General features: G+C 39.8%; 1 protein-coding gene across 1 annotated transcript in view; it reads right to left on the reverse strand.

Moving 5' to 3' along the window:
• MBOAT2 (membrane bound O-acyltransferase domain containing 2) overlaps positions 1-23917 on the reverse strand; it is a 97059-nt gene extending 73142 nt beyond the window's left edge. Inside the window, exons 1-3 of the mRNA XM_042803454.1 lie at positions 23720-23917; positions 6244-6389; positions 2749-2826 (exon numbers count right to left, since the gene is read on the reverse strand). Coding sequence (XP_042659388.1) covers positions 2749-2826; positions 6244-6389; positions 23720-23791 — 296 coding nt within the window. The 5' untranslated portion in view covers positions 23792-23917. The remainder of the gene's footprint in view (positions 1-2748; positions 2827-6243; positions 6390-23719) is intronic.
• Between the last annotated feature and the right edge of the window lie 1260 nt (positions 23918-25177).

Here is a 25177-nt window from a genome sequence, read left to right on the forward strand (position 1 = left end):
CAGTTCTTCCCCCACATCCTCAGCCCCCCAGGAGTTGTACCCTTTTCTTTTTTCCTCCCCTCCCTTTCTGTTCAAGTAAGGTTTTCGTCTTTAACATACCATGTACTGTCAAGACCAACCTAGAAGCAATAGCTGCACGAGGTTCGGTTCTCTCAGGAAAATCACAAAGGTAGGAACCTTGTAGAGCAGAAACTTTTAGGATCCAATGGAAGTACATTAAGAAAGCAACAGAGCTTTAGAAGAGTATCAGCATGAAACTCTCAAGCCTGCTCTGAAGAATGTAGAAGTTTATCAAAAACCTCTCCTTCAGATGCTAAGGAGAGCCAGTATATCCAGCACATAGCAGCTGAACTGATAAGCAATCTAATAATTTCAGTTGTCTCTTGTTTGTTTAAACAATTTTTAGAGAGGCTAGAGAGACTAATGAACCGTATTAGGGGGAGGGGGAAGCAGGAAAGAGAGGGGATAATGGTTTTTCCAATCCATACACTCATGAAATCTGCAGGACAGCAAGCAGGGCAGGGAAAAGAAAAGGGAAAGTTACTTCAGTGAATGAATTTAGATAATAAAAATATTTTGGACAATACACAAGTGCTTTTCCAATACAAAAGTCACTTGAATCCGTATTTACATCATGTGTAGGTATTTGATGTTTTGTAGTCTCCAAGTTTAAGAAGCTTATGAATAACAGGGGTAACCTACTAGGACTGCCTGCCAACAGGTCCCTCTACAACATACAAAGAAAATCCCAAAACTTGGGCTAAGCAGGCATAGAGAAGTACTCTGACTAGCTGTACATACAGACATACCCCAGTAAAACACTGACAGGGCCCTTCTCCAATCCTGAAGCCAGGTGGTACCAGCTGCATCTTTCCACATAGCACTTAACCTTAAATCTCCCCTGGGCTCCACAAGACACATTTGTAGCCTGAAGACAAACATTTAGGTGGGGAGAGGAGTCATTCACATTAGTTTCTGTTCAGAATGCCAAACAGAAAGCTGTAAGTGGCATTTTCATAGCAGAAAAATCAGAGTATGTGGTACGTTCCTTCAGTAAAAGGTACAGGCATCACCCCTTCTGGGATACTGTGGCAACAAAGGAAGCAAACCTTTTACAGCCTTGCCTGTATTCCTATTAGAAATGGCTCCTTGAACTTCCCATACAGCATGCAAGCATTGTCCACAACTTAAAGTAACAAATTACTCCATTTGTTTACGTATTTTCCTCCACTGAAAGAAGAGCTTTCTAGTTCTGTCCAATGGTACACTAATTGACAGTGATAGAGCAACATAAACCCTGCAGTCAAATCTAGGTTTTACCCTCCCAGCTGCACCGTAACTGAGAGTAACGGAGAATATGCATACACAGTTGTGTATAGCACAGCAAACATTTCAGCAGAGCTGGTCATGCAGTTAAACCAGCTGGTATGAATTGGGAGGAACGGGAATCAGCAAGTTCCCTTGCTCTGGTGCAGGAATGTCAAATATACACATGCCTACCTGCCTCTTGCTATTAGGGAGGTAAACCACTGCTAGATTTTTTTTTTACCACAAACCTACTTAATTTGTTACGATAAAGACCAAAGTATTCCTCCCTTTGCAGCATTTAACCACAATATTTTAGAATAAATTATGAATAAGCTACATAAGTTATAACCTATATTATTACATGCCTGAGGAGAAACTGATAGGAACAAGTTGCTTTAAGACAACTTCTAATCAGATAAACCATTAGACTATAAACCAGTCATCCAAACAAATTAAGTTCTTTCGCATCTGCTATAGTTTGAGTAAGTCAGACTTTGTAGAAGATTCTGAAAATAAGAGCCTAATATGGGGTATTTCAAGAAACAACAAAATTATATTCAGTAACAGAAAATAAAGAAGAGAGTGCTCTAACAGGCAGGATCATGAACTAAGGCCACCCTGGCTTTACACTTTCTGTGTAAAGCAATTTTAATTTTGGTTCTTTTACCAACATATTTCCTGACAGCCTCACATAATTCAGGAACCTATTCAAGCAAGAATTTTCTATTTTACTAAACATTTATGCAGGAATTAACACAGTGGGAACCTAATTTGGTTCTGATCTCTAGACTAGTGGAATATTAAAACATATGCATACAGCAATAAAATAAATGTCTTTCCTGCTTTTAAGAATGATTGAAAAAGAGAAACAAGTGCCATTCTGTATGGATTCAGATATTGCTAATTTAATCACAAGTTCAAGCAAACCTAAAATAATGTGCTACATATGTAATTTTACAATAGTATTCTTAACCTAAGACAGCATTCACAATGTTCTTACAAAACAAACAAAAAAGAGGAAATTACAAACACGTAGTACATAAAATAACACAGATTCTGTTCCCTACAGACATCTTCCTTCTGCTAACACTGGCTGTTATCAAATTACATTTGTATAGTTAACTCACTCGTGAGACACCTAGAGTTATTTACGATTAAGTAATGACAAAAAAAATCCAAATGCTGAGAACACAAAAGAAGTCTCAGTGGGATATTACCAATTGTAACAAGCTTTAGATATTCCAAAAAGCTGGCAAAAAAAACACAAATAAACCATTTTCTCTGCTGGAAAGAAAACCATCATTAGCAGAGTTCAAATACTGAAATATTATGATACAACCAGAAGTATGGCATATGTGCAGTTACAAAAAAAAAAAAAAAAAAAAAACACAGTAGTATTCTTGCAAAAGCAAAACCAAATATTTTAGAATGAAAACTTACTTGTGCATATTTTCCACTCCTATAATGATCATGATATAGTAGGATATTCCACTTTGTATAACAAAATGTAAGGCATACCTAGGAAAAAAAACATAATAGTAAATCCTCACAGTATTTTCATTAACAACAATAAACTGCATGCATTTATTTAACATGAAATTAAAGAGGAACAGAGTTTAGCTCCATCGCTGCTTCCAAACAACCCTTTTGTTCTAGCTAGGTTTTCTCCAGCCCTCCCTTCTGTTGAGAGCTTCTCCCTTAAGCATAGTACAGACAGCAGTTATTAACAAAAACTACACTTAGCTAGAATTCTTCAGCTCATAAACAAGAATATAGTAAATGCTGATAATCCTTAAAATACAAAGAATATGTCTCATAATACTTCCACTTTGCATTACTTTGTGTGTAAATAACATTAATGTTTTGTGGTTCAATTTTCTTACTCATCTTTTTACCTGTTTGCAAGAATAGGTATCTCAGTTAAGGCCAACAATATCTTAGTATCCACAGTATCAGTGTATGGGAAGACTTCTCAATCAATAGATATGGTATCTCTGTCCAGCCAGTCTCTTTGCCCCAGGTCATCAATAACTGATAAAGGGGTGGTGACAGTGATGGTCTCAAAAACACAAACAAAAAAAACCTTCACACCAACCACCCACAGATTTATTTCACAAAGGTGCTCTAACCTCTTATTTGTTTTCCACAGCTTACCATCACAGCCACCCACACCACTGTTGTTTTGGGTTTGGGGGGGTCTTCAGCAAGCTGATTCCTTTACACTCTAGTACTTTAAGTGCCTCAGTAGCATACTTGTACGTGCTCAAGTGACATACTGATCGATCCAGTTTTGTAATTTTTCCCATAAAAGGCAGCCACTATTTTGTTATACTGATACTGTTTTCTTTCAGGTTATCATCAGCAATTTCCTAATTTCACTCATCTATTCACAAGAAAATGTCTTCAAAGACTTTCAACAAGAAACTCAGTTCTATCCTGCTAAAATCCTACAAAGTCTACACATGACGAACTGAGGGAAAACAATTCACTTGGATATTAACTGACATTAAAAAGCTTGACTTTTTATGGAAGATCCAATCTGCACACACTCCCATGCTTCACTACTGACTAGTCTCATCTAAGATATGACTACGTAAAATTCAAATGCACATTTAATATAAGCAATTGCAAATTAAAAAAAATATTGACTTTTTATTTTCATGTTCACATACTAGCAACATTATGTAGCAAAGACAGCATTAGTGAAATGACAAAAATGGAGAAAAGGACATAAGATACCAAAGCCTGAAAAAGTGTGGGTTGACATGCAGTAACATATCAATATTACAATCTCTGAAAATATTTCTCTTTCAGAGTTGTTAACAGTAGCAATATATTTGGTCTCTGATTCAAAAATTAAAAGGGATACATTCAAATACAACATGAAATAGTAAATTTTAGCTATATACGAAGGGTATTCTAGACCTTTTATGATATTTGCTATTATCCCAAGGGAATTCCCCCTTCTCTTCCTGTTCCACATCACCATCATAAGTACTACAAAGGTGACTGAAAACTAACATACCTGACATTGAAGAGGACAACGAAATGACTAACAAATATTCTTACATGGTGCAGATTCCAAACTATTTCCCACATTTAGGTTTGCCTGCGACTATCTGCAAATCTACATTTACTGTAAACACTGTATAAGAAAACAGTAATAGTTCCCATCTTGTGCATACACGATGTAACACAACTGAAGAGTTGTTGAAGGTATACCATAGGATTGTAACCTGCATGTATACTTCATCCCTTGGGGAGTGATGAGGGGAACCAAAAACAAAACCCTCAAAAAATATGCTTAAGCAATAGGAAAAAGAGTTGGCACAAGTGTAAGAAATGTGTCAGCTTTTTAAAAACATTAACATCTCAAATTACCTTATTTCTTTTTGGCATTTTTAAAAAGCTTTTAGTTCCATGATTGTAAGGAAAAAACCTTTTAGTAAAATAGAAATTTATTGCTAAAATAATTGCTTTAAGTATGATCCGAGCAAACTAGAATAATCTGGATTTCTACTACGGCGTAAAATTTCTCTCAGATTTCTTTTCCAGAGCATATTGCCAATTACAGGCTTCCACAAATCTTTTTTTACATATGTTGGGGGTAGAGGTTGTTTCTTTCTCAAGTCTCCCATCTCAAAATTTCAGATATAAATATGCTGTTAGCACTTTCTAATTACATGCTACAATTAATGATTTCTGTTTCCAAACCGGTGACTATAGAATGTGCTTCTAAAGCTTACACAGCTCAAAAACTACACATGGTAACACCCATTTCCCATATCATCCTCATTTGGTGCTAAGACTGGAAGTCTTTGACATCAGATCATTCTCTCAGAGCAGAATACCATGGCCAAAAGTTTAAGAAATGCAGGTAAGCTTTGGAATTACATATACAAGTAAGCTGCATATGTAAATCCAAAGAATAAAACTTACTGATTTTTCTTCTCCTAAATTTAAGAAAAGTAATACATACCAACTAATGGTGAGGAGCCTCTGCAACTTATCAGTGTAGAGGCCAAATCTGTGGTTTGGAATTCCAACATCTATTTGCACACACTCTGTGCGTCTTCCCACCTGCACACCAGCTTGATTAATCCCCCCTAGTTCAGTAGTACTCTAAAACAGTCAGTATAAATAAATCTTCTATATACTTAGAGCTGAGCAAGCACTTTGTTTACCATGCAGTAAAATGAAACTGGTAATTAATCTTAATCCATTTTGGGAAGATGAGAAACATTTAGTAAGCTAATTTTGTAGGAAAAAAAATTTCACCGAACTAAATGCATACCCTTTACTAGTCTTACTAACATTCTGGCATGCTATACATGCGAAAACAGAAGTCACAGAAAATTTGTGTTTAAAACACAATCAAACAACAAAAAAACAAAACAAAAAACCACCACACCCTCCCTCCAAAACATAAAAGAAAAAACCCTCACAGAAAAAAAAACCTCTCAAAGGCCAGCTCCTTTCTGGGTGTTTTATACTAATAGGAGCATAATCAGTTCTGCAGTTCCAACCACTGTTCCTACAAAAAGTCATATTTTACTCAATATTCAGGAAAAAGACACAGTGGGTTCTCTCATGCAGTGAATATTAAAGAGAAATGATCTTAGTCATCACACCTGTGCTGCGCCTCAAGAGAATACTTCTCAAGCAAGTTTACAGAAAAGCTGGTACAAGTTAAACAAAATGCACCTGCTCCACCCCCCCCAAAACCAAGGCAGACAGTATGTTAGTTACCAGTTCGCAAATGGAAGATCTTCCAAAATCTGTGCATCAGAAAATTTAAGCTGATTTCTGTACATATGCAGCAGCTAAAACCCACTGACTTAGGTAATAAGATTCTTTATTGCAAAACTTTGTTTCCCTGCAAACAAGAAATTAAAATCTACAAGTCCCTGAAAAGTGTATTTAAGTGCAACTTACCATCCAAAACAAAAAAGTGCAAGATAAAGGCCCAAGAGGGTTGCAACAACATGTCTTATAAATGGGCTAGTTTTGCTTGAATGAAGGTATGTTCGAAACCAAATAGCCGCAAGCAAGGCAAACAGTTGGCACACTACAAAGTTGACCTGCATAAAAAAGAAAAGAAAAAAGTTCTCACACACGTGTGTATTAAAAATTAACAGAAATATTCACACACTATTAGCAATTTGCAGAACCTCTGGCCCTGCCATGGCTCTTACCACAGCATGTCAGCCTCAAAGAGCTTCTCCTGAGAGCCCCTCCCCGCCTAAAGCACAAATAGCGCTCCCCAGAGCAGCCAAGAAGAAAACATACATCAAACGTATAGAGGCAATCTGTTCATGAATCAAGAAAAATTTTTAAAAATTACATTTTTTTTCCTGTAAATTTTCTATATACCAAACCACTCTATCAAGCATGGAATCACTTCTACTCTCCCAGTAATGTAAAGATTTGGGTTGGGTTTTTTTTTGTTTTGGTTTGGTTTTTTTTGTTTGTTTTTTTGTTTTTTTTTTTTTTTTTTGTTTTTTTTTTTTTTTTTTTTAGTGAGCATGACTTGGAAATACATATCAGCTACACAAATCACTGACAGATCACTTCGTTGAGCCCTGCTTCTGCGGAGGCCACTGAAGTGCACTTCAGTGGTACGTAATCAGATAAACAGCTTGTTTGCACACTGGATTTTCTTCTTGTACATTCAAGTAGGATAGTTTCAGAAATTCCTCTTCCCTTCAGGTCATTTATTCTAGAAGATAGAAAATCTCTTGTATTTTAAATATTTAAAGACATTAGAGCACTGAAAGCAAAAGTGGAATTAAAAAAGCAAACCAGTGAGTAAAAAGAATCATTCTGACTGCAGCCTGAAAAAAATTTAACAGTAGGGGCATGATAAAGAAATAATTTCCTCAAATACAGCAACCACTACTAAAACTGGCTTAAGCTACAAAAAGCCGGATGAATCCTTTATTTAGAAAAGTACATGTCACACTCCATGGATTTTTTTTTCTTCCATAGAAAACTGCCTAACAATTTTCTGTGTCTAAGAGCAGCATTCCAAGTCATCACAAGCAATAACTTGGGGACCTCTGCTTCAGGGCATAATCACTTCAACACAAGAAACTTGCACAGACTGCATGCTCAAGTAGTCCTTAGCACAACAGTGGTTTAGCCTGTTTGATGACACTTAGCTGAAATATGTACTTAATCTTAATACCACAGGGTACAATGACAATACTATTTTTATTTTCATGACAGCAGGCATAATATTGATGTTTGCAGCAACACAGTGCACACCTCTACTACTGCAATTCAGCTAGCCCATTACTTCATCAATTTTTCAGCCAAGCTTCAGGCAGTAACACGTAAGGGTGAGAGTATGCAAACACGGTTATATTTAAAGTAGAAGCTAAATAACACCAACTACCTACAGAACTCTCATCTTTGTAGCAATTGCACAGATTCTCCATTTGCAAAACCAAGGATAATTCCCCTTTTTTTCTGAGAACAAGCATTAAGTGCTAGCAGGGAAGTCTCAGAAAGCAGGGCTGCTCTTGAAGACATGAAGCTCCCTGAACTAAACCGTCATGTACACTTTGCCATCCACTCTCTTACTCCCGCATTTCCATTATTCTTTTAACAGCATTTGAAAAATCCTAAATAAATGAGGAGATATTCTTTCAGGGCATAACTTGACCTGTTTTCTCTCCTTTATATGCAATGATGCAAATGAAACGGAGCAAGGTTTATAACTCAAAATGAGTCTGTGGATTTAGTAGAAAAGCTTCATACAAAACAGTCAAGTTTAATGAACCACCAAAAGGGAAATGAACTGATAATGTTTTTAAAAAGAGGGCAAGAAAGAAAAATTAAAGTCAAAGTAATTGACTTTGAATTCACTATTGACATTCGTTTGGGATATTTATTACAGGAATTATGCTATGTATACCACAGAGCATGCTTCTGACTCAAAGAACTCACACCCTAGACAGACTGGAAGCAGGAGGGAGACAGAAGAAAATTGAGAGAGATATGCAGTGAAGCTGAGGTGAAGAGACAGAGGGAAGAAGTGGGCATGAATAGTTGTCCGTAAGTGGACAAGTTAGCACTGCTGGTCTTACTGAATGTCCAGACATCACTACTTTGGCTGCATTACAGATTATTTACCAACTGATGTCTCATTATGCCCTTCTTTTTCAGATTACCACTCAAAGCAGGCTAGCAAGACCCAGGGAAGAAGAAAAGTCATCACCTGTTTCCTCCTATTACCATGGCAAATGGTAGAAGTGCTCAGCATCTCTGACCCCTATCATCACCTCCGTAGAAGTAGACACAAGCAAAGCAACAGACCTTGAATTTCACAATTCAGGATAAACCTGCAAGTTTAGGAATGTGGAAAATCATCATACAAAACATGCAAAAAGAATCTGAGAAAGGTGCCCCCTCTTCACTCCCTACCTGCTGACTGCTTTCCTGGGCACTTGCTTTTGCTTTAGCTATTTATTCAAATGACCAAATATGTACCTGAAAAACAGTATCCCATTAACTAAAACAAACAAGCAAAACCTCCCAAAAAATAAACTCCAGACACACACAAAACTAACCACAAGAAATCCCAAAACAACTCCCTCACTGAGAATATTTTGAGAACAGCAATAAAATGCATAGTATACCTTTAGACCAACCACACAAGCAAAACTTCCAGGGTTGCCAATTCAACATGTTGATGTTTTGAACACACAACCAAATGGCTCAGGAAACACAACCTTGTTCGGAAAGCCTTCCTCACAAGTGATTCCAAAACAACCAGTGGGTATTTTTAAACTGTTCTTCCCCAAAAATTGCACAAACATACACATACTTGCATATATAAAAGACATCACCACAGTGTTCACACCCCACCCTGCACTCTTCCTTTTCTCTGACTGATCCAATCCTTACACCTGCCTCACAGTTCTCAGAAACGCAGATTACAAATCATCAGACCTGTGTCACATCCAATCCTCCCAAAGCTTGAAATAAATATTTGTAAAACCAAGCTACGCAGCAGTTAAGATTTGAAAACCATGCAACTTCAGTTTAGCCTTTATACATACCTACTTCTGATACTATTCTTCCCGCTGTTTTATTCCTTTTTCTCCAGAAGGTTTTGACTCATTCAGCAAATGGACAGTTGCCCAGTTCTTGCCCTCATCCTATGACCCATTAAATGCTTACCATTTGCATCCTACACCAAATACAAAAACCTTACATTTCCCCACAGACATGCTTACGCAGATCTGTCTATAACGTGAGAAGACTACATGCAATAAATGTAAATTTTGGAATAACTTTGCAAGATCAGTATTCCTATTCCTGTTCTAATAGTGGGTGACTGGCACACAATGATAAAAGCCCAAAGGGTAAAATAAATGCCCACTAACTTTGGTTGCCCAATTTCAGACACTCAGTGCCTAGTTTTTCAGTCAATACTTTTAACAGAACTTTAACAGGAGCTGTGCTTTGAGAATATAACTTCAGCTGCTATTTTGAATATCCAGCACGACTATAAATCAGGCCCAAACTATCTCAAAATGCAAGAAAACTTGAAAATCATCACTACAACATGCCTTCATTATATTGTTTCTCCAGGTCAAACTCTTGTTTACTAGTGATTTGTATTCCGAATACAGGAAGGTGATCATGTGGAAGAGTTTGTGACCACTACTGGGCTATGAGAAGAGAAGGCTTAGGGAAGACCTTATCACCATGTTCCAGTATTTAAAGGGTGGCTACAAAGAAGATAGAGACTCCCTTTTTGCAAGGAGTCACACAGAGAAGACGAGGGGTAATGGGTGCAAGTTACTCCTGGGGAGATTCCAACTGGACACAAGAGGAAAATTTCTCACAATGAGAACAAAATCAGCCACTGGAATAATGTCCTCAGGGAAGTGGTGGATTCCCCAACATTGGATACCTCTAAAATTCAGCTGGACAGGGTGCTGGGCTATCTTGTCTAGACTGTGCTTTTGCAGAGAAAGTTTGGACCAGATGATCTTTGAGGTCCCTTCCAACCTTGTATTCAGTGATTCAGTTGTCCTCATTGCAGATGCTCTGGCATGCATTGTACAGTGGTGTACGAATACACAAACCTGATTGCTTTTAAGCTGAACTGAAGTAAAAGATCTACTCCAAAGGTAAGTGAACATTTAGCCCATGGACTGACCTAGGCAAAATCAGTATTTCCCCAAATCACTATAGCACCAATGTTGGATCCTCAATGGCAACCATTTCATTCTACAATCTTCCTGTAGTGCACTACTTGAAGTAAACAAAAGCCAAAATTTAACATTCAGCCTTTCCCTAATTACATCGCCTATTTTTACCCACATTGACCTGTGTGGAGCTGACATACAACTCCACTGTACCCACACGCTGAGATACATGAAGAACTGAAGATACACAACTTGCCTTGAAATAGAGCACAAAAATTATTCAGCTTCCTAGAAGAAAAATGGAACAGCCATTCAAATAGTAAGCAAGCAGGAATAAGGACAGAGCTGGACATCACCATCTTGAAAGCTTCCACAGAAACCAGGTGCGTAACCAAGCAGTTATTATGTTGGCAAATGTTATATACAGCAACTTCAACATCTGGGAGTGGTATACTTCCATACCTTTTGAAAACTTACGTCAAGCTCTTATAACATTGGGAGTATGGGCAAAAGACAACTTTTAAACACCTCATGATTTGGTCAGATGTGAGCAGAACACCCACAAAGAACAAAGATGACACATTCCTGAAAGCGTCATAATTCATTCCACAAACCAAATTGTAACATGCCTCCCCAAAGCCATAAAACCTGTTCCAATAAGCAGCTCCAGTTTTACAGACGAAATAAAAAATCCACTTAAAGCTGAGACTTCCTGGGGGGGGGGGGGAAAGAAAAATTCTGATGCAGATGCATGGAATGGCAAGTTTCACTCTGATTAGTTATAAATTAGCACATGTATAAGAAAACAAACACAGAATTTGTTACCTCCTCAGGTACAGATCATATCAACAGCTCAGCTTATGAGAGTAACACCTTGAAGTCCCATAGAGAGAGTAATGTGCAATGGAAAGTTATGTGCACATAAGAATAAAAAACTTACAATGATAATGTAAATTATCAGCACTGGTTATTCAGCAATGATTAACATAGGTGTGTGTTAAATACCCCTTAGACATACTAAGCTACTACAAAACCTGCTATATGCATTCTAGCAATTTTAAAATTAAATCCACTATTTTGGTACAAGACCAGTCATACAGTCAGTGCAGTTTACAGGCACACTCTGTGCCAACTGTAAAACACAAGCACAAATCCACAGCTTTAATGATTGGAGTAGCTATATAAAAAGCAAAACCATTGTATCATTAACTGTATTAAGCTATCTACATAAGAAATTTTCCAGGTGCATGACCTGTGCAAAAGTCAATAGAAAGTTTTATTATAAACTTTTAAAGACATTTATTCTAGTCTTTTAAAAATGTAAATATAATTTATGCCATGCATTTGTACAAACAAAGTTATCTCTTAGGGAAAAAAATGTTTGAGGCATCAGTTCTTTACATAAAGCAAAAAAAAAGAAAAAGGTCACTGCTACGAGGATTTTCATCATCAAGAGGAAGTTTTGGCAAAACATTTGATTTGAACAGCAAGAAATCTCAAACCTTCTCACACAGGCAGCATCTTTAATAAACCATTAAAGAAATTTTTAAAGTCCACGTTAAAAAGAAATATGTAAGATTATTTATCCTATGACATTAATTTTTAATATGTGCAATTTTTATCCACTAATTCAGATTTTAGGCTAAGCTTCCTCTTCATATCAGCTATACTTTAATATCAAAAGCCAATCGTTGCAGCCAAGCCCGCCAGAATCCTGATATTCACAGCACAGAAGGCATTTGCCTCATTCAGAAGAGCAGCCAAAGCAGCAAGGGAATTTTTCTGATATAGATGATTCCTTACTGGATGGCACAAATTAATCATGCAGGCCCACACAGCCTACAATCCACTGAGAAATAGGACCATGATTGTATAAAATTTTGCTTACCAGCTCTAGCAAGGCACTGAGAGGCACTCAGAAGAACAACATGGACTGTAAAGTACCTCACAAGAGAAGCAGTGGTATAGCAGATGGACCACCAAATAAAATTCAGGAATACTGCATTTTACTCTCTCTTTTGCCAGTGACCCACATAAACTCTTTGGAAGTTACCTTGTCTTTGTGATTCTTTTTCTCATTTTTATCAAATCTTCTCCAATCAAAATGAAAAAAGTATTAAAACCTGTAAGCTGCAATGAATGCCTGTGGCCTCACTAACACACTGTATGAATTAAAGCCAATGTGAGGTTTTTGGTTGGTTGGGTTCTGTGGGGTATTTTTTTTTTCTTTTAGTTTTCTGAGTGTTTATACTATTTTTTTTTTTAAAAAAAAAAAAAAAAAAAAGAGAAAAAAAGGCAGCACTGGAGTTCTTATTGCTGATGAAATAGGCTTTGGAAAAGACTACCTAAATATAAGCAGCAGCACTGAAGACTACCCGATCATGCACAGAGCCTAAAACAACAGTTTTAAGATGCGAGATGCTTCATAGGTAACAGTCAAGAACCTGTGGAGATGACAATTCTGCAGCCAGAGGTTATGGGGCTTTTGCCCATTCTGCCACACTGTAGTATGCTTCTTCCACATAATTCAGTTCTTCTAAGCTGCAAGATGCCAGCATTACTCGTCTCCCTGCCTATAGTCTATAGGACTTTTTAGTCCCCCACTCTACCACAGAAACAAAGTTATTGCACATGTTTCCTGCTTTGTCTGACAGGGCTCATGAACAAGGTGCATTGAGCAGCATTCCTATTCTACCACCTTTAACCCTACTTTTCAACACTATAGTTATTAGAGAGAAATGACATTTCAAAAAAAAAAAAAAAAAAAAAAGAACAATGTTTTAGAAGATGAACTACAAAAACACTTTGAAAAGATCTCTTGCAAGAGCTAGGAGATCAAGAAAGAGTAACATACGTTTTCTTTAACAAACAGCACTGATCTTCAAGCTGAGGCTTTGATTTTTTTTTCCTAAATCTACAAGGCTATTTTAGCAGTAACATTTCAAACACAAACCCCACCAAGCATCATATTTGTTGACACATAACTGTCAAAAATTTCCAAACCTTATCACAATTAATGAAGCCTTGGGTTGTGCCTTTTTTCTCAAATATCAGTATTTTCTTGTTCTTACTGCCAGTTAGGTCAAAACCATTTCCCTTTGCCCCCAAAACCATCAGTTGAGAAATTAAAACCATCTACAGATGTTCACAAAAAGCTGCTTTTAACACAGGAGAGCTGATGCTTCTCTACAGCAATCAGACAGCAGTACAGATGGATCATCTTCTGTCCAATTTCTAACCTTCATCCAGTATGAAAAAGAACAGTTTGTACAATTATGGAATAACTGCCTACTGCCAAACCACTAAGAACTGAAGAGTAAGAATAACTATTATTTGAAACCAGCAATCAATTTTCTAACTATTTCCTGAAAATTGCTGCACTGATATTTAAAAAAACAAAAACAAACAACAACAAAAAAATCAACCAACCAAAAAAAAAAAAAAAAAAAAACCAACCAGTTTCTACAGGAAAGCTGAAAAAAGCAAATGCGTGACACAAATCAAAATCAAAGTGTTAGGCAATTTTCTTCAATCTGCTGGGAAATGTCAGAAAGAGTCCAGAGACATTGACACAGGTATCTGATAAAGTTGAAGGATACCTGAGAATAATTCAGAGAACATTTCTTCTCTGATAGGAAGAAACAGGTATTCCTCTTTCAATTCACAGACCATAAATCTTGTGGTAATGCTTTCAAATGCGTTTTTGATAACCAGCATCTTACACAATGAAAATTTAACTAATTAACACTCCTGCCCTGAAATCTCAACCTCACACCATGGGTGAAATATGAAGAAATGAAGGCTAAGCAGCAGTGGTTATTTTGGGGTAGTATCAGTATTGGGAGATGTTTATGTTAAGACTGTATTATTTGTAGCAAAGACTGTGTTACTGCATGTTTATACAGTACCCAATGTGAAGGGACACTTGTTTTCAGATGAGACTTCGAAGCACAGCCCTTCTAATAGCAGCCACTTCCTTGAAGTGAGTACTCTAACTATTTGCATTAGTCAATTTTAACAACACTGGCAAAAGCTTTTTAATGTTGCATGAATATACTTCATCTTCATATTAATTTATTGGCAGCTGTAAGGACCTACTCATCAGATTCCGAACGCTTTCTTTCCAAGCTGATTTCAGCCCAAAACATCAAAGACAGTCATGGCATACTTTAATAACAGTGTTTCTATTTCCAGTGTTAACTTCCAATTTCTAGCTTGTAATTCTTAAGTATGCTGGAGAGAGTGGAGATCATCACGAAGAACATGATGTAGGCACTAGTAATCTGGTTCGTGCAATAAATGAGCATCAAATCCAATAAGATTTTTCAAACAGGGCTTACTAAGTCATTACTCAGAATTACTCAAAGAAAAACTGTATCACTAAAGATGCAAAATGAAACACCAATGTACACATTTTACAGTGAAAACAACCAAAACTAATTCATTAAGGACAGAAAGACATCAGCTGAAGGGTGTTCTCTCTGATGGGCTCTTAAGGATTCAGCATTATAGATATTGAGCTGTCACACATAACAGCTATTTATTCACCAGAATAGCCAAAATCTAGGAAACAAGTTTGGCTCAAAGGTGAAGCTGGACTAAGAATGTTGACTTGGGGTTTTTGCTTGTGTATTTTGTTTTGTTTTCTTCTCTGTTCAGAAGCAATAAGGACATAAGACACTCGCTTCTGTTGAGCAAAAACTGGTTTGTCAAGTTAAGGGTCAACAGAACTCAGACTACCAGGGAAAAAGAGTTTACAGCATCACAACACAACAGTCTGCCACTACCTTGGCAAAACACAGTTCCAGACAAAAACCAGCTCAGCTACTGTCTTTTCAGAATTGTGGCTTTTTATGGCACAGTCATGGTGCACACATACATAGTGGTTAACCTCAAAATCTCTATTATTTGTCACGAGTATCAGCAGTATACAGGATATTCAAATGTGTATTTGAATGACAAGTTTTTATTTTGATGTTCAGAGAACCACTACAGTGCCTGAAATTTTGTAAAAACTGGACAAGTTACTCACTTTCCTAGTCATTTAAAAATAAAGGAAAATAACTAACATCTATGAAGGTATCCTTCTCAAACGCAACCAGAAACAAGTATTTTCTCCATTAAGATCTACCTCAGTACTATTATATTCTGCTGATACGTGAAAAACTGAAATCCATCTTCAAATAAATAGCAAAACATAGAAAGTAACACTTTTGTCCATATAGCCTGTAGAAATCCAGTAACAGCAGTAGATGTTTTAATTAGCAAGTAAAACAAATATTCCCCATCTTTAAAATGGTCAGCTTCTCAGTAGTCTTCCCCATGGGGGGGGGGGGGGGGGGGGGGGGGGGGGGGGGGCGGGGTGTGGAACCAAAACCAAAAAATGACTTCACCACCCTCTCCCTTGAATGAAATACTGTTCAGGTGAGACAGTCTCTACTCCTCCATGTCTATTCTCCTCTGCTCTTCCCAACTCATGAATCATCTCCATGAAATCAGCCATCTACAAAGCCTCCAAGCACCACAACAGCCCTGTAACCATCTGCAATACACAGCAACCTGCAGAAGTAAGGGACACTACACTGAGCTGGTACAGCTTTTCAAATTAATTCCATTTTCTTCTGTAATATTTTAGTAACACTTCGAATTATGATTCCATATTAAAATATTTTATCTAACTTCTTACATTCAATCCCACCACCGATAATCATTTAACATATTCTAAGGCTAGACCATCTACAGGTCTGGTAGCCATCACTGGGCTTGTAATAAACTCCTGCAGATTCACGGTGGCCTCAAGTTCTTTATACCTTTTCCACCATGAAGAATAAAAACCTCATTCGTTATAGTCTGGACTGTCAGTGCATTTTTTGAGTGACATGCTTAGTCTTCACTGATTTATCTATTATAAATATATATAAGTGAATAAGTGACAAGAAGCAATAGAATCAAAAGCGTTAGCGAGAAGGCAGGTCAGAAAGATTAAGAATGATCTATGCAGGTAGCATTAGCAGTTTAAAATATACCACTGTAGTTATACAACTAATGGGCTCACAAACCATGTTTCAGAATAAGAGTACCTCCTTCTTAGGCCACCTTAACTAGAAGTAAAAGGAAGCACCAAAATCCCAGCTACAGCAAATTACACCATCACAGCCAAACCAAAATAGCTTCTTCAACTTTGGATATACTATTCCAGAATAAAAGGTAGAGCTATGGATGTTTTCCTTTGCAAACAATGGCTTAGCTGCTGAAAACATCACTTAAAACAAGCAGGCAAAACCACCATTTATCTAAATTTGCAGACAAATTGAAATTGTGAAACAGCTCAGTTCACTTGAAAGAGTGTTAAAAGACTAATAATGACAACTAATGTTGAATTTAAAGTACCTTCCAAAGGAAAGAAGGAAAATGAAATATCCACACTGAAGAACTGCATCAACATTCTTTGTAAAATAAATACTGTAAAGATGCACACATTATGCAAACAAATTTTCACCCGGGTACGCGTGGTTTTTCTCATCTTCCAGGAGAAAGTAAAACCCCACAGTCTAGACTCCCTCATTCAAAGGCATAGAAAACAAGAAAAAAACCTGGGCAACTGTTACTCCGGAAAAGTCTGTGTTAGTCAGAATAATAAATGTGAAGAAGACATGTTGTAACCTAAACTGCAGAGGATGTATCACAGTGCTTCATTAGGTCAGCACAGGAGCACGTTAACAGGAGTTAAAGTCAACAAGTATCAGGGCTAATGAATGATAAAGCTGACTCATTTATTTCGGTTTTATCAGTTTTCAGAACTCTTGTTTTAAGCCAGCGCTGTACCCAAGAAAAAGCCCACAGAGGGAAAAGATCTACATAGCTGTGGTGCAACAGATTCACAGCAGTAACACTTCAAAAACAAACAGAAAGCAACACAGTGGTAACCATGTATTCAGTAAGTGACTCTTGTCATCTTCCTTACGCCTTTCTGTTTCTTCATTATTAGCCTGTTCTTTGGGCACTCCAGTATTTCTTTTCAACATCCCAGAACTGCAGTATTTTTGTAGCAATTTCTGAACTGCATTTTGAATTTAGAAATGGCTTGTACCATGGTGAGCAAGGTCAGTAAGCGTTCACACTTACACCACCTAAATTAATTGCTTAAGGATGGGAAAAACAACTTGACAAAACAAAACAGGTGACCATAGGCTGTTCAGGTAAAGACTGTTTATTTTAGATGTTTACTGTAGAAACCTTGGGCTGTAATTATACTTGAGTTTTTCCACTGCTTCACAAAAACCCAGAGAAAACATACCCAGTATGAAAGTGTGCAAGAGTATATCCAAATGAAAATTCACTGCTGTCTCCCTAAAAATTAAAGAACCTCTATACTATACATCTCCCCAACAATATTCACGAACCAGAATTAAACAGAGGCATTTCCTTCTTGCACTAAATCCTTCTACCAATTAATAGATGGCTTATCTTTTCCAACACTGTAACCACACACGCTTTCTTTTATGTTCCAACTCTATTCGTTATAGGTTCTACTCCACCCTTCAAAGCACTTACTTTCTCCTGACAATTTTCTCTTATTCCAACAGTTTCATCCTTCTCCACACGTTTTTCATTGCAGAGTAATTTAAATTAACAATATATAGAGAATTAAGTCAACATCTAATCACTAAAATCTGGGAAAGGTATCACTGCAGAGAAACGAGGATCCTTCTGATTATATATTCCCTCCCTTCCACTAGGTCAAAGGAAAATTAAGAACCCAGTAAAAACTTCGCTTGCAAATCCAAACAATTCAAAACATCCAACCATTGGGAATAACACATACAAAATGGAGAACGGGACTTTTTTCCAGCTTCATTTCACTCTCTACAGTCTCCATCTATTGGCACGGGAGATCATGCTTTGCTATCCACTCTTCGTTCTTCTGACCGCTGCTAGCAACAGATATGGAAAGTACATGGCAAAGTAGGTGCACAGTCTTCCTGTCCTACCACTACCTTATCTTCAGTGTTTGGATTTTACACACCTGTGAACACTACTTTTACTCATTTCTATTGCGCATAAATTTCCTGGGTCACATCAGAAAAGTCCATAACATGCTGCTCTTTCACAACTGCACACAAGGGTCTAAGAATCAATGGTGAAAGAGAATAAAACTTGTGACACTCTTCATTGTATTCTTTTTTTATAGTTTCATAATGCTTAGATACCAGGCCATCTGAATTCTAGACAGCTATACAAGACAAAATTTTTCATTTCCCCTCCATGTTTAGACAAAACGGTTTTTATCAGACTAAGACATTTCAGTCATCAGGAAGCTACGTTAAGTTGCCTTGGCAGAAAACAAGGGATGCTAAGGCACCACAAACACCCAAGACCTTGTGAAATTAGAGAGATCTAACCAGGAGACACATACAGATGTTCCCTGCAGGCAAATCAGGCACATACTGATTCTCAGCAAAATGATTCCCTATACCACCGCCAAGCCTGGCCTTTTACCTAAACTCCAGCTGTGGCTCATCTCCAAAGCACCAAAATAAAGTAAAAAAATTTGCAGATACACCTTGCCAATCACATGCATGTAAGAAAAACACTTCATACATATAGACAAGGAAAAGTAATCTGGCCCACTCTCTTGAAGGCAACAAGGTGAAACACAAAGGCTCAAGATACATCAATGTTAATTGCTTTTATGGGTGTGTTAAGGGCATGTTTAAAGCAACTCGGGTAACACTCTAGACAAGGAAGCATGTGCAGAAAATTATGCAAAGATATAGATGCAGCAAACTGGCCTGTGATCACTAAATTAAGGAAGTTCACATGGTTTATACAGTTCATGTTGAGGAGGACTTGCATTTTTATGCCTATTCTTATTAAAAAAAGGTCAGTTTAGATTCTTTGAAGGTTGATGGCACTGATGTAGCAAATTATATTCTACACAAATGACCAAATTTATTCAAATAAAAGCTAAAATTAGACTGTGGGGGAAAAACACAAAAAAAAAATGTGGAAATTGCAAGGTTTTGTTTTGGTTTTTTTTTTTTTTTTTTACTTTTGTTGAAAAAACACTGCTTATCTTTACATCCTGGATTTTAAGTGAAGTGCATCATCACAAGCATGACATTCTATTCAGTCCAGGCATCTTCACATAAGTATACTGTTAGCATTTGAAGTCATACTCTTTTTTTTCTTATCTAGAAGATAATCACTGAAGTTAGACTAGTTGATCCATTTGTTCAGACCATATTTTAGGATCTCAAGATCAGTCTCCTAGACAACCCACACAAAAAAGTTGACGGCCACATATTGTTGTAGTCAATCTCCTATCTACCCCTCCTCTACCACCGTTATCTGTTCCTACGGCAAACAAATGGCAGTAATAACTCATATAATTTTTGCCAATTTTCAGATAAAAATTTTGCTCCCTCTGGTGGGAGCAGTGAAAGCAAAGATTATTCTCTAAACTCACCTTACCCTGCAGAGACCTAAAGCCTAGAATCATTCTCATCTCCCTGCAAATTTAAATATCTCCAATTTAATGACAGGTAAACTGACATGTCATCAAGAGAAGTCATTTGTCAACAGACAGTCAGCAAGATAGCACCAGAACTAGAAATGGTGCAAGGTTCAACACACTAGCTGTCAGGCTTCACCTCAGAGAAAGAAGAACGTTGCAGAGACAATTATGACATGAGCACAGTCAGGAAAAACAGAAGGCTAGGTGAGAGACTTAACTGTAATAAAATAATTCAAGTTGCAACCTCAATGCATTATGCAACACATGTTTTTCTAGCAGCCAAGTTTTTATGATAATCCTTCCCATACTTCTCTTTAGCTGTCAGGGGTGGGAAGGACATAACTACTTCTACTCCCTCTCTCCCTTAACAAGAAAGAAGGAATATTGCAGTAACATTCATTCACTCATTAACTTTAAGGACCTAAAGTGACACAGTTGTCAACAGGATGCTTCCTTTGCTGAAGAGCAAATTTAGGCTCTCCAAGAAATTAAAAGATACCGTTCTTATGAGGCTTTTCACCCCCAATGAGTGATTTTTTTCTTTTGTATTTTGTTATAGGAAAAAAAAGTGTGCAAGTTCACCTTCACAAATCTACACAGATAATAGTAGGTTCTTGTTCACACCAAGCATCTTCCCTCACATCAAACAACAGAAAATAACAATAGAAATGTTGGAACAAGAAGCCTCAAAAAACCAAGCTTTTCCAAGTAGCCATTTCAGTTAACTTGACAAAATAAGAGCCAAAGGAAGGGTTAACACACCAACAAGTTATCACACAATACCTTGTTGGGTTATATATACACAGAAGCAGAAAATTTCTTCTCCATTCCTGTAGCTAACTAGTACTCTAGTAGCAGGTCTAGGAACAGCTATCTGTTAAAGCAATAAGGCTTTTCTCTTGTAACACAGTTGGGCGCATAGGGGTGACTGTTCTTCTTACAAGGGTGTCCAGTGGCTCTGGTGGAGCTCTCATCCTCCATCTTTTACACTGATCTCTAACTAGCACATAGCCAACACCACACTCAAACAAATCTGTGCCTCTAGTTCCACCAAGTGCTAAGTCAAAAAGTAATGAAATTCTCACACTCAATCCACACACAGATGTGGATCTGATTAATTAGTTCAATCTTAGAGATAAGAGCCCCACCTTTAACTGCAACATCTACTTCCATTCACTGCCAAACAGGCAAGGTTCTTCCATCCATTTGTTTGAACATTCAGACAGTAGAATAACATTGACACATGCTACCTGGATTTGTCCTCCCAGAGTTACATGCTTTTGCCTCCACTAAAACTTTACAGCAGGATAATTAGACAGTAATGGCTTAAATTTAAATCACAATTGTAACATTCCGCATATAAAGATTAGAATCTACTTGTGGTCAAAATTGGAACATAGAAGTGGAAAACCAAAACTCATTCATCTCCATCAGTTCTGAATGCCAGAATAATACCAATTCCATTACCATTCCAAGTACCTGCTGTACTGGTATGACTGCAGTCACAGTACAGATTTGGATCAAGTAGTAGAAACAACCTACTAATCAGAAAACCTTTATTTTTTTTTTTTTCCAAAGCACTGCTATATTTTCATATCGAGTATGCATATAGTATCACCAAATGTCATGCATAATCTTCGAGCACACACACACCAAAGAGCATCAGCACTTCCTTTTTCTTCTCCATCCTCACTCTCTCCTTTACTACCTTCAATTTGAATACACTGAACACATTTCACATTCTTTCTGTATTACAAACTAGCAAGATACTCTTAAGCTGAGAGGTTACAAAAATCTAAAAAAAAAAAAAAATCTAACTTCGCTTTTTTTTTTAATCAGATATAGATGCATTCTCCTCAGTCCAGCATAATTTTGTAACTCTTCAATTCATACTCCAGTGCTCTTCATGCACAACTAGACCTATACTATGTACAGTCCACTGATGTCTAAAGACAAAGTATGTATGATTTTTAACTGCCTATATCAAATCTTTTAAACTATATATTTAGCCAGCCTCCACTGCAATTATCCCCAATAGCTTCAACAGAGCTCAAGTAGTACTTTATAAAAACATCTTGACTTTACAGGAGCACCTGTTGAAAAACATTCAATACAGGGAAGTTTTCCAGGCTTTGAGAAAAAGTAACTTTATTATCATAAAAATGCCATATCCACCACATTTAAAAGAACTTTGGTAGAAGCTGCACTCATCACGAAGCAATTAAATTTATGACTACTGGTATGGATAATTATATGATGCCAGCATAATGCCATAAAAAACGGTCATTTCTTATTTGTTTTACAGCACCCTGTAGAAGCCACACGCTTGATAGAAGTAAGTATGTGGCACCTGCCAAGAGCAGCTTACAGCCTGCACGGATGAGGCACTGAGCCACTCGGGGCCATCGATCCCAGACACGGGTTTCACTGCAAGTTGTGTGCAGTATCCATTCCATCACAGCAAGCTCAATTTCAACTTGCCCGCTTTTGTCACTTTTCTAGAAGATACTTTTTCATGTGTATCCTTAACCTAAGCTTCCATTCAAGCAATGGGCTAGAGGAGCGGGGGAAGAAAAAAAAAAAAAAAAAAAAAGGAGTTTGTAGTTCTAAAACTCTTTCACTAGGCATGCTCCTTCCTCTGCTTTCATTTCCAGTTACTTTTCTCACTTATTAGGTGTTTTGTAAAACCAAACCATGAAAATCTCCCACTACAATAAGCACAGACAGTTTTCCCTGATGCGTTTCATTCATTCATACATTAATGGAGGTTAATATTTTGTTAATAAGAACTCCTCACATGAAATCTCCTAGTGCTAAAAAATTTATAGGAGCAGTTACTTAAGGTTATTTTACTTATGTATTCATAAACACATAAATATTCTGTAGATTTAGGAGGTCTAGACCGCTTCCTCCCTAAGCAAACATTCTTGTACAACTTCAGTCATTAGACTCCGCAAACCTCAGTTTCCCAATCTCATTTTGTAACCGCCCGATGCCTTGTGCAGACGACAGGATCAACAGCCCTCAGGAATTTTGACATCCCTCAAGACAAAAGACACCGCGGACGCGCTCTGCCTACAGCGCGCACAGGAACACCCCCCACCCCCCCCCCCCCCGCAGCACTGTGCGCGCCACACGTTCTTATTATTTAACGCCGCGTTTTAACGCCACGGGCAGAGGCAGCCGGGCGCAGCACGCCGCTCCGCATTCGCAATTACCGCCCGGGTCCTTCGCGTGGCTGAGCGGCCACCGGCGCCGCCTCCAGCTGCGGAGCCACATCTGGCCCGGGGACACGGGAGCGGGGGGGGGTGTAGAGGACCGGGGGGATGGGGTGGGGGGAGAATATGCCAACAAGTTGGCCCGCCCGGCCGCGAGCGCAGCCCCCGCGCGCACCGGCGGCGCGAGCGCACCTGCACGCGGCGCGCGGCCGCCGCTCCCCGCCCCGGCGCCCCCCCGCGGGCCGCGCCCGCCGCCCCCTCCTGCCCTCACCCGCGGGGGGCTGAGGGGAACAGGCCGCCGCCCCGCCGGGCGCTGCCCCACCCGAGACCCCCCCCCCCCCCCACACACACACACCCCCCAAGGCGGAGGCGGGGAGGATGGAGGGGCGCGGGGGGATGGGGCGGGGCGGGACTGCGCCGAGCGGAGCGGGGGCGCTCGCCCGGCGCGGCACCGCCCCTCCCCGGCGAGCCCCCGGGAAGCAGCGGCGGGGCGGGCGCCTCTCCATCCTCACCTGGTCGACGGGCAGCCGCACGGCGTTGCTGAGGGGCTGCAGCAGCGTAGAGCCTGTGGTGCTGGTGGCCATGGCGAGGGCGCCTCCTTCCCACGGCGGGAGAGCGGGCGAACGAGGCCGGGGAACCGCTCCCCGCCCGGGCTCCCGCGGCGGCGGCAACAACGGCAGCGGCGGCGCGAAGAGCCCCAGCCCCGCACGGCGCCGTGACAACAAGAGGCCGGCGCGGCCCCCGCAGCTGACTGACAGCGCCGGCGACCAACCAGCGCGCGGCGCCGCCGCGGAGCGACAGGCGGACTCGCCCAATCCCCGCCCCTCGGGGGGGTGGGCGGGACGAGGCGGCTCCCCTCCGGCGGCCGCGGGCAGGCGCGGAGGGCGGGAGGGGGAAGATGGTGCCCGGGAGGGCGGGGGTCGGTGAGGTAAATCACGGGGCGTGGAGGAAAGAAGGTGGCTCCCGCGGCTGTGGTTCCGCACGGGGGGCGGGCAGAGGCTGAGAGCAGCGCGCAGGTACCGCGCAGGGCCCGCTACGGCCTCGCCCTGCGCTAGACGGGGCTGCGCGCAGGAGGGGCCCGGCCGCGCCTCTCCGCGGAGCGCTGAGTGCGACCTCGCTGAGGGCGCGGGGGAAGGACGGATGGGGACACCTGAGGGGAAATGGCACCTTCCCGTGCGGGTGGGGAAGCTGGGACAGCCGGCCGCGGGAGCTCCGCGGGCACCGGGCCAGGTGGCGGCTGTGGGGGTGTCTGTCGTTGAGGGTAACGCAGAGCCAAGGGGGTGCGGGCGTGCGTTGAGGTAATGAAGAGATGAACCCTCTCCCCTTCGCCAGGACGGGCGCAGGGGTGGCTCAGGAGCTGCGAACGCAACGGGGGATGTGTGGGGGATGCACACTGGGTGTGAGGGTGGCCTGGCGCCATGAGGAAGTCGCAAAAAATGGGTGAAAAACCTCCGTTGCTACAGCCACCCGTTGACTTCAGTAAATCTGTATCATGTCTACAAGCTGCCGGTTTGGGTATATTGATGGCCTGTTTCTTCAACACAGACACCTGAAACAGTACAAGCATCAGTACTTTTTCAGTAGGTTCAGCATAAGATGTGCAGTTTCCTTAAAGAAAGCAAGAAGTGATGTCATGATGCCAATAGTGATAAATTGTTAGCAGCACAACTCTTCCACCTGTCCAGTCAACACTGTCCAATGTGAAACGGAGTGAAGCCTTGAGTAAAGGCTTCATGCTAGGAAGTGCAGCAGACTCTACCAGATGAGCTTGTGCAGTGGGCTACTTAATAAATCATTCTGGTTCAGTGCCCTACCTGCCTCTTTTACATCAGAGCTTTCTGTAGAGTTTTTTTCTTCTGAAATAACTGTAACCTCAGTAGTTCTAAATGATGTCGTGAAGAAGCCTCCAAAGGAATGTACTGCTCAAGGGTCCTGCATCTCCTGAGAGAAAACTGCAGGTTATTCCTTGT

The sequence above is a fragment of the Tyto alba genome, unplaced genomic scaffold, assembly GCF_018691265.1.
Source record: "Tyto alba isolate M040663 unplaced genomic scaffold, T.alba_DEE_v4.0 Super-Scaffold_40, whole genome shotgun sequence".
Lineage (NCBI taxonomy): Eukaryota > Metazoa > Chordata > Aves > Strigiformes > Tytonidae > Tyto > Tyto alba.